Raw genomic sequence first — 16,066 nt, 5'->3', positions numbered from 1 at the left:
TGAATTAGAATTGAATTAGTTGGTGTCCACTGTTCGTCAGTGGGGAACCCCCCCCAAAAGAATTTGGCCGTAGAAGTCTTCTTTTGTGTTCATTGCTGTGGTGTGAGGGCAAAGAAAGAATTTGATTTGGGTGTTTTTCCAAAACAGAGTGTTACAGTTTTCATCTGCTTTGTGTCCACTTTTTCTGGTGTTATTTATTTCGTTATTACCTTTTTTTAAATAATAACTTTGAATTATTTAGACTATTTTTTTTCTGTGTGTCCCCTGTTTAAATGAAGTGGCTTTTCCTAGACTATTAAGGGACAGTTCTTGGTCAGTGGGGGCCAGAGGATGAACTAGGGTCACTCTCTCAGCTTCATCTTTCCTTGTTATTAAGAAGGACTCAAAATACATCATCCCCTCCATCTCTCAGGCCTACGCCTGGCCAAGAAGGTTTCCTGCCTTCAGTCCTGTGTTTCCCAGAGCTCTTCCCTTTAGACAAGTTATTTTTTTGTTGCATGACTTCCCGGGATCTGATTCCTTTGTGCCCACAACCTTCTCCCCACACCACTTACCATCTCAACTGTCCAGAGTTACTGCCTGGCTCAACGTGTCTGCTTCTGGCGGTTTTCCCCTCTGGAAAGGGACATTATTGGATATTTTGGCGGTCATCCAGGGTTTGCTCTACTGCCTCACTCTCAGGTCTCTTGTGATGCTGTGTGCAGGCTCCTGCTTTCACTTGCAACTCTGAGCATATCAGAATAGCAGTTTCACAGTTATTCTCAGGCTTGTGCACACAGATTTTTATTCCAGATTAGGCCTTCTTTTAAGGGTGACTCTTCGTGGGTGATCTTGGGTTCTATAGCTTATAGGGCTTGTCAATGTTTTGCATTGAGCCCACCACTCTCCTCTTTTCCTGTTTCCACCACCTCGCACCATCTGAACCCCAGTGTTTCTACCCTGCTCAATTGCTGCCACCACTCCACAGCGGATTGCCTTTAGGTGCCATTTCTACATATGGTTTTGACCACAGCAGTACTCTAGGGTTTAGAGCTGTTTCCTATCACCTAGTGTTTAAAAATATATAATCTATGCATATTTTTACACTATTTCTAATTTTCTGTTTGGTTTTCTGGAGGAGTTTTGAAAAGATTAAGAAACTACACTGCCACCATAATCTCACTAGGACCAGAACTCAGGATCAATTTTTCTTAGAGAATGTGGAAGAATGAAGCTTCCACATATTCTTTATAAAATCTTATAATTTTAGAATGTGAGTTCTCTAAAAATCTTAAAGGTCACAGAGTCCAATACCCTCCTGTAATAGGAAAGATAATTGAGGACCAGAGAGTGAAAAAGTCTTTCTCAAAGTCAGTGTAGAAAGTAGTAGAGCCAAGTATAAAATACAGCTTTCCCCATAATCTTGGTGTTAGAAGAAACCTCAGGGCACGTGGTCCATCTTCTTACCCAGTGCAGAATTCCCCAGGAAGACAGGCAGCCAATATCCCCTTGAATATCTTAAAGGATGAGATGTCTAACTCAACCAGTTCCCCATGTGGTAAAGACAAACTTGTCCTTTCACTTTTTTCTTCTTTCAAAAGTATAAACGGAGACACACAAGGATGAATTGATGCAGGTGTTATCGTGTTTGTTCCCTGTTTCCTCTCAGTTTAGAAGCTGACTTGGAAGCACCTCTAGGTTGATTCACAGCCTGAGTTGGACACAATCTTTAAGTTCGTCTAGTCTAGTGGATTCATTAGTCTATGCTTAAACATGCCCGGCAGCTCACACTATCATCAATTGTTCGGGAGTTCTTCCTAAAGTGAGATGATGCACATGAGTGTATTTGTGGATTATACAACATTATGTAAATCTAAGATTGTCAGATTTCTTATGTTGAATGGAATTTTCTCCCCTTTAACTTCTAAGCATTGTTCTTGGTTCTGCCCTCTGAAGCTATGCAGAATAAGTCTTATCACTCTTGTACTTTGCAATGCTTGAAACGCTGGAAGACAGCTATGGGGCTCCTTCCTTGTGGCTAAGGCTTATCTTTTTCCATGGTTATAAACACAGCCAGCACTTTTATTCCTCTTGTGGCATTGTCTGCAGTACTCCCAGCAATCTGTTTTTTCTCCTTTAGCACACTAAAGCTTATTAATGTTTCTCTTAAAATGCCAAAAATAAACAGAGTGGGACTCAACTTTCTTTGTCTTACATCAGTACAGTGTAAGATTATGAGTCATTCCAGTGCTTCTTCTTATACCTGATTTGTTTTCAGCTTGCAGTCAACTAAAAACACCTAATATTTTCGAGTGAACTTCTAGTAAAGCAGTTCTCCAACTTATTGGGCATGGGCTGTTGATATTTTTGGTCCTTGATGCAGGAAAATAGCTTTGTAAGCAGCAACACAAGTCCTTTCAGAACTCCAGTGACTGACTGAATCTGGGGACCTTGACCCTTTTGGGCATCAAGGTTCTCTCTGATATGCTCCATCCCTTTCTTGGGATTTAATTCTTCCTTGGCTATATTTGTTCTGTTCCTTTTCATTTGAATATCATACTCCTAGATTTACAAGTCCAAAGAAAATTAGTGAGTGAACAATCCCCTTCTCACTCTTGGTAATAATTTCTACCACTTTCTACTACTCCCCTGGCACCACTGCTGTTTTCTTTTTACCACTATCTGTACCAGTATATCGTTGACTACCCAAGCAGGGGTGCATGCTGGTCTCATTCTCCTGTTTCCTTTTTTTTTTTTCTTATTAATACAGTATTTATTTGTCTTTTCTCCGTCAAACCCTGAGCCAACCATGTTCCCCAGGCTGCCTGGGGAGGTATAGGAAAAGGAACACACAGCGCCCACCAGACATGAAAGAAAGAACTATGGGAGGTGGAGACAGCTCCTTCACATGGCGAAAAGGATGAGACAGGCCACCATCAGGCAAAAGAGCCCCAAGGCCTCCCAGAGGACAAAGCCCAGAATGGCATAGGAGAAGAGCTGTTGCTTCAGAGAAGCGTTCCTGGCATAACCAATAATGAAGCTCCCAAACACAGTCCCAATTCCAGCCCCAGAGCCAGCCACTCCAACTGTGGTAGCACCAGCCCCAATGAACTTGGCTGCCATGTCTTTGTCCCTTGAAACGGCACTGGTTTGGAAGCTGCAGCTAGGGACAAGTGGGGTAAGGGGACGTGAGACTGCCAAGCTGCTGAGACTCTCATCTGCCATTATCTCCGGTCATTTCAACACCACTGCAGATAGTGGATGGCTCAGCAGCTGTGAGGTACTCTTGACCAAGGAGGGAGTGGAGATGAACTTGGAACAGGCATACATTTTTAGGGGGTCAGGGGCTGTGGCAGGAGAGCTGCTCCCAGTGCAGAGAAGACAGAGAGGACTCTCCTGTTTAAACGTACAGTGGGGGGTCTGGGAGAGGGCATGATTAGGAAGACAAAATTGGATGGTACATACTGACCCTCTTTAAGAAGCAGATATCTGCTGTCAGTACCTCTTAACATACATTCCCCGCCCACTCATTTTCCAGGACAACACCTTTATATCTTCTAATCCCTGTATTTCCTTATCTATGAAACAGGGATCTTCAGTGATAACCTACATTTCCTTTGTAGGATAACCTACATTCCCTTAGGACATTCCTAATAATATAAATTATTCTTTCTCACTGCCCTATTTACTATGTAGACCTTGTCTATTGAGGCTGTATGCTAAAGAAGACCCTTATGGTGCTAAGGAGTACACCCTGGGGCCAAGAAGTCGAAAGCCTTCACCCTAATGTGAGTGGTCAAGTGCTGGCTGGCCAGTTTCTAGAAAGGATCCACTAAACCACTAATGAGAGCCTCAAAAATAAACGTGCCACAAAACAAACGCATGGAGAGAAAAGGTTAATTTGTAAGTACTTTCCTATCATTTTTCCTGATCATGCCCAAATACGGGTCATAGGATTTGTTTTTATGTTGCTAAGGGAGAGTGGAGGCTGTGAAAAGGAGATAGGACTCAAAGATGAGAACAAGAGTGAAGCATAAACTGGTCTATGAGCTGGGATTCAGACGGCATATTTCCCACTTCCAAAATTGTGGTGAACACCATGAGGTCAATAAACATTACAGAGAGAGAGATGTATTTTCATATTTATTCACTACTGAATGAATATAAATGAATATATACATATACTTCTGTATACTTTTGTACATCCACCTACTCATGTGCCAGTCTGAAAGACAGAATATTCCCATTACCCATCATGGAATTCCTCTGTGTGCCCATCACCACTCTCATCTACTTCCCTATTCTCTTAGAACCTGTTTTTTCTGTTTATCAATCTTCTGTTTTTCTTTATTGTTTTATGGCATACATTCTTATTTCTAAACAGTATATTATTTAGTCTTGCATGTTTTTTAACTTTATGTAAGTGGAATTACACTATGTATTTCTTTGCATTGCTTTTTTGTTTGTTTGTTCAGTTTCATATTCCTGAGATTCATCTATGTTGCTGTATATTGCTATAGTTCATTTATTTCTACTGGTATATAGTATCCCATTTATTCAGCAATATATTATCTATTCTATTGTTGATGGACATTTGGATTGTTTCTAGTATTTTTTTTTTTTATCACAAAGAGTGCTAGGATTAACATTCCTATGTATGTCTCCTTGTGATATGGACTAGAGTTTCTCTAGGTGTATATCACGGAATAGAATTGCTAGGTCAAAAGTTATATGTATTCTTAAGTAAACTGGATAATTCTAAGTTAAAAAAAATTGGCACCAATTTTTGTTTTTACATACTGTGTATAAGAGTTCTGATTGAAGTCACATCCTTGCCAAACTTGAAGTAGTCAAACTTTTAAGTTTTTGCCAATCTATTGAATATGAACTATTTCCTTATGGTTTCAATTAGCATTTACCCACTAATGAGGTTGAATGTTTTGTTTTATGGTTTTCTTCATTTCTTGTTCTTTATCTTTATCTTCTTGTAGTTTATTCATTTTTATGGATGTTTGGGTAGTTCTTGATACATTTTTTAAACAGATTTTGTATACTAATTATTTGACAATTATATGTGTAACAGAACTTTCACTCAATCTGTATGTTGTATCCTTAACAAATTTTTATTTCCCTTTGAAAAATCAAACTTCTTAATTTTAATCTGGTTTCACTGGGTGGTTTTTCTATGCATGAGATAATACATCTCCCCAGTCTGTCTCTTTCCTTTTTATTTATGTAACAGTTAATTCGATGAGCAAATGTTTTTAATTTTGATATCTGATTTATTAGTTACTTCCTTTTGTAATCGTTGTTTTCAATATTTAAGAATTTTTTTTTTTTTTTTTTGAGATGAAGTGTAGCTCTGTTGCCCAGGCTGGAGTGCAGTGGTGCGATCTCAGCTCACTGCAACCTCCACCTCCAGGGTTCAAGCGATTCTCCTGCCTCAGCCTCCTGAGTAGCTGGGATTACAGGCATGCACAACCACGCCTAGCTGATTTTTGAAATTTTTAATAGAGATGGGGATTCACTGTGTTGGCCAGGCTGGTCTCAAACTCCTGACCTCATGATCCATCTGCCTCAGCCTCCCAAAGTGCTGGGATTACAAGCGTGAGCCACCGTGCCTGGCTAGAAATTGTTTAAATTCAGAAAATATCTTCCTATTTTTTTCAAAAATCTTTACATTTTAGCTTTTAAATTTACATCTATTTGTTATTTGTTTTGTATGGTGAGGTAAGGGTTCGGAGTTCATTTTTTTCCCCACGGAGATATTCAGTTGACTGAGCACAATAGTTGAAAATACTTTTTTTTTTTTTTTTTGGTTAAGGTGGAGTCTCGCTTTGTCACCCAGACTGGAGTGCAGTGGTATGATCTCGGCTCACTGCAACCTCCGCCTCCTGGGTTCAATCAATTCTTCCGCCTCAGCCTCCTGAGTAGCTGGGATTACAGGCATGTGGAGGCACATGCCACCATGCCCAGGTAATTTTTGTATTTGTAGTAGAAATGGGGTTTCACCATGTTGGCCAGGCTGGTCTCGAACTCCTGACCTCAAGTGATCCACCTGCCTTGACCTCCTAAAGTGCTGGGATTATAGGTATGAGCCACTGTGCAGGGCCGAAAAACTTTTTTCTATTGAATTACTTCAGTGTCTTTTTGAAAAATCAGTTGACTGTATCATTGTGGGTTTATTTTGAATTATCTATTTTGTTCTGGTAGTTTTCAACCAATATGTCTTCAAACATTTTTTTCTGCCCCATTCATTGTCTCTTCTTTTGGGTCTCCAATTACACATATATTAGACTGCTTAATATTGTTACATGGGTTTCTAAAACTTTGTTTCTTTTTATTCAATATTTTCCTCTCCATTTCTCAGCTCGTGTAATTTCTAACATTCCAGTTTTATGTTTATTGACTTTCCTCTACCACCTTCAATCTGCTATTAAACCCATTTAGTGACTTTTTCATTTTAGTTATAGTATTTTTCAGCTCTAAAATTTTCATTTTGCTCTCTTTTATAGGTTTTATTTCTCTAATTATATTCCCCATCTGCTCATTATGAATATATCTTCCTCTAAGTTCTGAAACATATTCATAATATCTGCTTTAAAGTCTCTGTCTTCTAATTGCAACATCTGCATGATCTTGGAGTTGGGGTCTTTTGAGTTATTTTAATCGTTGTTATTGGTCACATTTTTCTATTTCTTGCACATGTGTATTGATAATTGATTGATACTGGACATTATAAAAAATTATGTATAGAGTCTGAATTTTGTTATTTTTCCCTGAAGAATTATTTTTGTTAAATATGCTGGACTTGAAACTCCAAATTTTTTCTCTCCTGCAATGTCTGTGTGTTGTTTTCTTTTTTCTTATTTGTCACACTTCCTTCTGGGATTTTCCCTATGCAAAGAGAGTTAATGGTCGGCCAAAGAGTTGGGTGGATTTTATGTGCAGATTTTAGGGTTCATTCCTCTGTGGATCTCTATCTTCTAGGATTTCTCACCTAATTTTCTACCTTTTTTACCAGTCTCAATTTCTGTTCCTTAACACATTAAGCCAATACGACTGTGGCTTTCTGCACATTAGGATTTGTTGCATTGGAGAGTGCCACAAACTAAAATATATCCTTCACAGTTAATTTTTACACCATTGATTCCTCATTAGTTTCTTCCTGTATTTGGTAATACTCTTGTTTCTCTAGAAACTTAGATAATTCTAAGAATATTTTCCCATATTTGTAATTGTTATCTAATGAAAGACTAATGCAGCCAAGTTATTCTACTGTTACTAGAAGCCAGAACAATTGATGTATTTTATTAAATTACATTTTCTTAGTGTTTTTTGCTGGGTATAGAAATGCAATTAATGTTTGTATGTTGATTTTATATCCAACATCCTTGCTTAACTCTCTTCTTTATTCAAACACATTAGATCATTGCAGGTTTTTTACATATACAATAATATAATTGTGAAAAATCACACTTTTGTTTCCTCTTTTCAAATTCTTCTACTTTTTATTATGTTTTCTTGCCTTTTGGTACTAGCTAGGACTTTCAGTGCAATGTTCAATACAAGTGGTAAGAATAAACACTCTTGACATGTCAATTTTTTTTGCCATTAATTAACAGTTAATTTGAGGTTTCTTGTGGCTTTCACTTAACTGTTAAATAAATTATTCTTTTTCTAATTTTCTAGTTTTTTGAAAATCATATAAATGTGTAGAATTCATAAAACACTCATCTACATCTATTCGAATAACTATATGATTTTGATTTTTTTCTTAATGTATTAATGCATTGAATTATAGTAATTGATGGTCTAATTTTCTTTTTTGAGACAGAGTTTCGCTCTGTTGCCCAGGCTGGAGTGCAGTGGCACGGTCTTGGCTCACTGCAACCTCCACCTCCCAGGTTGAAGCGATTCTCCTTCCTCAGCCCCCTGAGTAGCTGGGATTACAGGCGCCTGCCCCCACGCCCAGCTAATTTTTTGTATTTTTAGTAGAGACGGGGTTTCACCATGTTGCTCAGGCTGGTCTCGAACTCCTGACCTTGTGATCCACCCACCTCGGCCTCCCAAAGTGCTGAGATTACAGGCGTGAGCCACCACGCCCAGCTTTGATGGTCCAAGGTTAAATTAATCTTGTATTAAAGAGATCTAACACAAGATCTGGTCATCACATATCATCTTTTTAATCCATTACAGGATGTTATTTGCTAATATTTTGTTTAGAAATTTTGCATCCATGTCCATAAGAGATAATGACCTATAATAACCATTTCTTGTACTGTCGTTCAACTATTGGTATCAGCATTTAGACTTCTAAGACAGAAACCATTGAAGAGTCTTATAACTCTAGAGGAAACATTCTTTTTACTTTAGATTCAGAAACTACATGTGCAGTATTGTTACATGGATATAGTATATAATGCTAGGATTTGGGCTTCTATTGATCCCGTCACCGAAAGAGTGAACATAATACCAAATAAGTTATGTTTCAATTGTTTTTCCCTCCTCTCATCCTCCTCCCTTTTGGAGTCCCCAGAAGAATCTATTGTTTACATCTTTATGTCTGTATGTACCCATTGTTTAGCTCCTACTTACAAGTGAGAATATGTGGTATTTGATTTTTTGTTTCTGCATTAATTCACTTAGGATAATGGCCCCCAGCTCCATCCATGTTGCTGCAAAGGACATGATTTCATTGTTTTTTATGGTTGCATAGTATTCCATGCTGTATATGTACCACATTTGCTTTATCCAATCCACCATTGATGGGCACCTAGGTTGATTCTATGTCCTTGCCTTTGTGAATCGTGCTGTGATAAACATATGAGTGCAGGTGCCTTTTTGGTACAAATGATTTCTTTTCCTTTGGGTAGATATCCAATAATAGGATTGCTGGGTGGAATGGTAGTTTTTTGTTTAGTTCTTTGAGGAATTTCTAAACTGCTTTTCACAGGGGCTGAACTAAATTACGTTCCCACCAACAGTGTATAAGCATTCCCTTTCTCCCCACTCTTGACAACATCTGTTATTTTTTACTTTTTAATAAGAGCCATTTTGACTGGTGTGAGATGCTAACTCATTGTGGTTTTAATTTGCATTTCTCTGATGATTAGTGATATTGAGCATTTTTTCATATGCTTCTTGGCCATTTGTATGTCTTCTTTTGAGAATTATCTGTTAGTGTCCTTTGCCCACTTTTTAATGGAGTTATTTGATTTTTTTTCTTGTTGATTTAAGTTCCTTATAGATTCTGAATATTATTCCTTTGTGGAATGCATAGTTTGCAAATATTGTCTTCCATTCTGTAGGTTGTCCATTTACTCTATTGATAATTTATTTTGCCCTGCAGAAGTCCTTTACTTTAATTAGGTCCCAGTTGTACATTTTTGTTTTTGTTGCATTTGCTTTTGAGGTCTTAGTTATAAATTTTTGCCTAGGCCAGAAGAGTATTTCCTAGGTTTTGTTCTAATATTTTTTACAGATTGAAGTCTTACATTTACATCTTTAAATGTAAAACTTACATTTAAAGATTACATTACAAATGTAATCTTGAGCTAATTTTTTACATGGTGAGAGGTAGAAGTCCAGTTTCATTCTTCTGCATATGGCTAGCTAGTTTTTCCAGCATCATTTATTAAATAGGTTGTCCTTTGCCCATAGCTTATTTTTGTTGACTTTGTCAAAGACTGGTTGGTTGTAGATATACAGCTTTGTTTCTGGGTTCTCTGATTTGTTCCATTGGTCTGTGTGTCTATTTTTTTTTAACCAATACCATGCTGTTTTGTTTTGTGTGAGGCTAACACTGTGAAACATGCCTCCATACCAGGTTTAATGGAAATAAGGGAACAAATAAACAGAGGAACTAAATTTCTACCACACTCAGGATGAGAAAACTGTATCTGTGTATGTAAACCTTTGGGGGCCAAGGGGAAAAGAAAAACTATACAGTTACTCTAAAAAGGGAGTCTGCTGCTCAGAAAAGGGAGTCTCTGCCCCTTCTTTTGCTCACCTCCTCTGGCCTTCATGCCACCAAAAATTCTGTCACCTAGAGGGAATGTATTTCCATTTCTCAGCAACAGGCAGATTGGTATTATCTGCCAGGAAGTGGTGAGTTTTGATTTAAGGATCTCTTAGGTAAGGAATAGAATGAAATACAAGCAAGGCCAGGGTGAGGACAGAGGGTGGCAGGATGCAGGAGAAACATATAGAATAAAACAATTTTTATCCACTGACAAAATATAGATGGTGAACTCAGAAGTTTTCCGCCATAATAAACAAGTAGAAGAAGTGCAAGAAGTGAACATATAACTTTATGACCTGTGAAATTGAATTGACTCTTACGGATTTTTACTTTTTGCTGGACAACGAAGAACTTCGTCATCTCAGGCAAGCATGGGTCATAAAAGCCACTGGAAGGAGAGGAATCAGCCCTGTCTGATTAGAATCCGGGAGGCCTTGGTTTGCAGGCCATGCTTTATATATCTGAGCTTCACCCAGTGGAAGCTCTGAGCTCTGTGAATTACAGTGCTTCACAGCCACAAAAGCCCTGTCTCACCCATCATAAACACCAGGGAAAGACAAGGCCACCCTCTACAGTCAGTAGCCTGAGAGAGATAGCAAGCACAGACACAACAACAGGGCACAGAAGACAGCTGCGGATCCCCCACTAGCGATGGCAGCTGGACCCAAGTCTGTAGCTAATTAAGATTTGAGATCCCGCTAAAGGGAGATTCCTTCACTCACCCCGACCTACCATGGGCTATATTGGGTAATACAACTTATCAAATGAACACAGCTCACCTTACAAAAGATGAAACACATCATCTTCTATATCTATCCTAGATAGGAAAGGAATGAAGTAGACATGAGACAGTCAGAAAAGATTTGGTCCTTGTACAGTCCTGCCAATTACTGAAATTTAAATTCAAGCTCCAACTTACTCAGTTCTAGTCACTTTTTTTTTAAGTATTTTTTGAAGCTTTCACCTCTTCTCTGTCTCCTTTGCCCCTGCTCTCTCCCTGCCAGCCCTGTCCTGGTCTCTCAGATGGATTATAGTGGCTGACCAACTATCTTCCCTGGCTCCAGTAGGGTTTCCTCCAAGCCATATTCTGTAAACTGTTAGCAGGAGATGTTTGGAAGGAAAACCCTTCAGTGGAGCTTCACGTCTTTCAGTGAATTCCATTTTCCTGAAGATAAAGTTCAAATTGGTTGACTTGACCTTCATGGTCTTCTGTAACTTCCTCACAGAAACCATCGTGTATCCTTAGGATGGGCTGAGTTCCCTGCATCTGTGCTTCCAGACCCCCCTGGGTATAAAGCTGATATTGCTATAGTATAACAGGAGATGCTTTTCCCTTGTGTGATGTAAGATTGCAAAGTTTGGTTATTGTTCTCTATTAGGATGGAAGGAGCTGATGCATGACCGAAGAGACAGACAAAGCCCAGTTGAGGGATTGACCTGGACTCACTATGGACGGAAATAAATCTGTGTAACTGTCCAAAGCCTTTTCTCCAATTTCTAACCAGACAACTGGGTCCAACCTGCCTCACAGACTTTACTATTCTAAAAGATATTTTTGTCGTTTCCTAAAAACTGCCCCCAGGTAATGGAATTTCGAGGGAATTTGGGTTCCTTGAGGCTGAGAATACAACAGGGAATCTCTCCCTGGATCTACAGGAAATATAGGGAGGTTTAATCAGTCTAGAAAGGGAAGAATTGGAAATGACAGGACTTCGGGATAAATAGAAGGGAAGGTCAAGACCCGAGGGGCCAGAGGCTGGAACCAAAATAACACATCAGGAACAAATTTGATAGGAAGTTACAGGTGGCAACTAGAGGGTGGCTTGAACAACAGGCTCAGAAGCCAAATGGCAGTTGTATCTTAGTTTTAAGTGTAAATGAATATGTGACAGAGAAGATTGAGGGCATCTTTAAAAACTACGACAAAACAAACAATGCTTTAGGAAAGGCAAAACATTTCAGGGTCTTGCAATGAGGACCCTACTCTAAAAGAATTAAATTTATCATTAAATTAGTGAACCTAAATCTTCAGGGCCTTTCACCTGCATGGCTCCCTTTTAAGGCTCTAAATATAATTTTTATTTGTAATTTTATATTATTTGTCTTGTATTACCTTCAGGCCCCACAAAATCTGTGACACTTCTACCTTTTAGCATTGCCAAGCTAGGTAATTTAATAAGGTTAGCCAGAGTTTTCTATGTCAAGCATACAAGTATTACTCTCATCAGAGTATGTCTCAAGGTAGGAGTCAATAAACCCTTAACTGAAACTGCCAACCACAAAGGACCTTGTATGTCTAAGCAAAGGAAAGGAAACCGGAAGAATATCAGGATCCAGGAATGCCCTTTCTAGCCTCCACTGAGTAATGGTCATCAAATAGCTCACCTAATGACATCACTTGAGAATCAGAGCTTATAAAGCAGGGAAAAAGGAATTATGTGTATGAAAACCAGAGTGATACAACTAAGGAAGTATCTGTGTGTGTGCACACACGTGTGTGTGTGACAGAGAGAAAAAGAGGAGAGAAAGGGAAGAAAGGAGAGGGGAAATGAAAGAGATAAAGTAAAGTAAGATATAGAGATATTGGAAATATATGGAAATAGAGGGTTCAGAATGAGAAAGACAAAAGGATAAAGTCAGTTTAATTTTAAAACTATGAACTTCACCTGCCAAATAAATTTCTCCTTCCCTTCAGTGAAGAGCAGAGTAGAATAAAAACCAATATCTCGAAAATTCAAAGAGATGGAAAAACAAAACTTAATAACAATTCAGTAATAGAACAACAAGCTCTTGTCAGTCTGGGTCACTGAGGTGTCAGTCCAGACACATCAAGCAGCAGCAGGCAAGGAAGAGAACCCCATCCAAGGCATGTGTGTGTATGTAAAATCAGCCTGGAATATACTTAGACTTACATGGCTACCTTACATGTGTGATTTGAGATTTGAGAAATACCAGGGAGACACTCCAGAGCAAATACATTTCCCTCAATCAGCTAAGAGGCTGCCTGAAATTCCATTATTAGAGCAGAACATTGGAGGTTAAACACACTTTTCATGTGGTCTTCATTCAAATGGCAAATGCCCTTGATAAGGTCAACACAATAAATTATCAGCACCGTTCCATAAATTAGGACATTTACATTCTTACAGTGATTGGAGGGCTAAATTATCCTGAAAGCCCAGGGAAGCCCGAGATGAGTTAGAAATTCAAACCAAGCTTCTGAACTTCTTGCCTTCCACATGTATGTCCCTCACCCCCCACACACATGCTATTAAGAATAGTTTTGTTCCCAGGCTGTCACACAGACCTTACTATTCTAAAAGCTATTCAGTCAAACTAGTCCTGGGGCATTAGCAAAACTGGCACTGATAGAACACCCAGGCAGCCCCTGGTGCCTGGTGATGGAGCTGCCAACCTCACATTCTCACCCATGAGATGCTGCTGAAGCCTGTCCATGCTGCTCTTGGGTTGGCAGCCACTGGAAAATTGACAAAGGAGTGAAAATCAAAAGGCAAAGTCTCGTTTTCATTTGAGCATTAGGAGAGCAAATGAAAAAGATGAGAATCAAAAGGGTTTTTATTCAAGATGCCTGGTTTTGAGGAGGAGAAAAATATGGGATATCTTCATCCCCTTTCCAGCTCAGTGATGGTGAAAATAAAGCTCCAGGATGATCTATAATGTAAAAGTTGGGAGATGACTTTGTTTCGGGGGAAGAACAGCTCCGGAAATTATAAATGTCAGGCAGTCTCGCAGATTGCTCACAGGAGAGGAAGCCTTGGCAACAACATTGCTCAGTGCTTGACAGAATTAATGGCCAGGGAGGAGGAGGATGTTCACTTGTAGACCTGACAGGATCCTTCATCAAACACAGGACCACCATGTGGAGGAGTGAGTAGCAAGGGAGGAGCCCCGTGCTGTGGGAAAGAGGAAATTTGGCATAGCAGGCAGCATACAAATTGGCTTTGTGGTTGTAGGAAATTGTGGGGACCCCATGAAAATGGAGACCAAGGAAAGAGAGGAAGTAGATATCACTACAGAAAAAATAGTGTTTGACTCACTGACTCTCATAGTGGAAAGGAATCTTTTATCGTTAGCCAACCTCAATTCTACAAATAAAATCTAAGCAAATGACAACATCTAACAGGTAGTGAGCACCTACTATTGTACCAAGTGATCAAATACACAAGATAACATAAATTCTCCCATTCAATCTTCACCATGCTTCTTCTTAGAGTAGGTGTTATTATCAGAATTTTACAGAAGGCTAAACTGTAAACAGAGTTTAAAGGGCTTAAGTAGCTTGTCATTCAGTTAATAAGTTGTAGACCCATGTTGGTCCAGCATCTGCATTCCTAACCTCTATGCCTTGAGGTCCAAAGAGGCACAGAAATTTGTGCCACAGTTAGTTGGGGGCTGAGCCAACCCAAAAATTCAGTTCTCTCAATCCCAAATATAGAGCCCTTAAATCACCAATACCTATTGTTCCCTCCTGAGCCAGGATGAACAAAGTCTCAGTTATGTCTCCCAGGTGCTCACGAGACAGCACAAACCAGGCAGATAATTAGTACTGAGCTGTCGACTCACTCAGATTTGCCTGGGAATCAGCCAGATGTCTGAGGGAAATAGATATTTGCTTGTATTGGTAAGAGAAGATTTTGACATCTGAGAAAAGGTGTTGTGGTTCATAATGCAGGATAGCAATATATCATTGAAACTTGGACAACTATCAGAAACAGGGTATTTGAATTTTCACTTGGAAAAGTGCAGTTAGGCTGATTTTTACTCAGGGAACACATTTTCTGAATGACTGGCTATAAAAGTCCTTGGGTTAAGAAAGACCTTGAGAAGTTATTTAGCCCATTGCCCTTCCTCCAGGCAGGATGGCATTTAAACTATCTTTGGGGAGTGATTTGTTTTCTTTTAAAAATAAAAATAACAAGAAGGACTGCTGCAGTCCTCTCATGTTAAAAAGTTTCACTCATCCCCAGGGCCAAAAAAAGTTCTCCTAAATATCTAACCCAAGGCTGGCTTTCTTTCTTTCTTTCTTTCTTTCTTTCTTTCTTTTTTTTGATAGAGTCTCACTGTCGCCAGGCTGGAGCGCAGTGGCCCGATCTCAGCTCACTGCAACTTCCATCTCCTGGGTTCAAGCAATTCTCTGCTTCAGCCCCAGCTAATTTTTTTCTTTTTAGTAGATACGGGGTTTCACCATCTTGGCCAGGCTGGTCTTGAACTCCTGACCTCGTGATCCACCCACTTCGGCCTCCCAAAGTGCTGAGATTACAGGCGTGAGACACTGTGCCCGGCCTAACCCAAGACTTTCTAAAGACATACAAACCTATGTCTTCTTCTCTGTTTTACCGAGTTCTCTCCTGGGATGAACATTATGTATACAGTATAGTCCCTAGGACTGGGCATCTACCCGGCCTTGGTCCTCATTATGGTAGAAAAACATTCAGCCATCTCTGATATATGTGATATATGTGGTTTGTGTGGCTGGGATGAACAGCCTACTTAGTGGGCCACAGGACTATGAGGTGTGATCCACAAAAGTGAAAATGGTCTTTAACTAGAAACTTCTCATTAACCCCAAATCAAAAAAGAATAAATCTAGGCCTCCCACCAGAGGGTCATAGAATAATCCCAAAATTCCTGAAATAGAATTGTGGTGGGCTTAGGAAACAGTGTTGAGAAAGACCAAGCATGGGTTTGGGGATGGATTTTGTAAGAAAGAACAGATAAGCAAGTTTCTGGCTAGATTATAAATAAAACTAGAATCTAAAAATCTTTGGGAGACTTCCAGGTCTGATGTTGCAGTTGTAAACTAGACTTATGAATGCATTTCATTCACGCATACATTTTGGTGTAGAGCTTCCCATAATAGCTGAACTCCATGATAAATTCCAATTTTGTCTAGGTTAAGTCAGGGAGGAGAAGAAGGCTTTCTTAGGTTAGGAAAAGTTTCCTTGCACAATGGAGATAGGTTATTGGGAGAAGGACAATGCATACAACAGACTCCCAGTGACTGAGTGGATAGCTATGGGGTTTGTAAGTCAGACTTGAGAC

At 39.3% G+C, this 16,066-nt stretch overlaps 1 protein-coding gene and 1 long non-coding RNA gene across 2 annotated transcripts in view; both read right to left on the bottom strand.

The window, feature by feature from the left end:
* The window catches only part of LOC129458502 (uncharacterized), a 755,613-nt gene that overhangs the window by 603,637 nt on the left and 135,910 nt on the right, over positions 1-16,066 (bottom strand). The window lies entirely within an intron of this gene.
* LOC129458530 (ATP synthase F(0) complex subunit C2, mitochondrial-like) lies at positions 2,720-3,375 on the bottom strand. Its single transcript, XM_055234445.2, has one exon. The coding sequence runs from the start codon at positions 3,202-3,204 to the stop codon at positions 2,884-2,886; it is 321 nt and encodes a 106-aa protein (XP_055090420.1). The 5' UTR covers positions 3,205-3,375; the 3' UTR covers positions 2,720-2,883.

Source organism: Symphalangus syndactylus, chromosome 19, assembly GCF_028878055.3.
Source record: "Symphalangus syndactylus isolate Jambi chromosome 19, NHGRI_mSymSyn1-v2.1_pri, whole genome shotgun sequence".
In the NCBI taxonomy this organism is placed as follows: Eukaryota; Metazoa; Chordata; class Mammalia; order Primates; family Hylobatidae; genus Symphalangus; species Symphalangus syndactylus.
This window is presented reverse-complemented; position numbering and strand designations above follow the sequence as displayed.

Excerpts from the sequence above, each read along its gene's own strand:
- LOC129458530 (XM_055234445.2), bottom strand. The coding sequence starts at position 3,204 with ATGGCAGATGAGAGTCTCAGCAGCTTGGCAGTCTCACGTCCCCTTACC.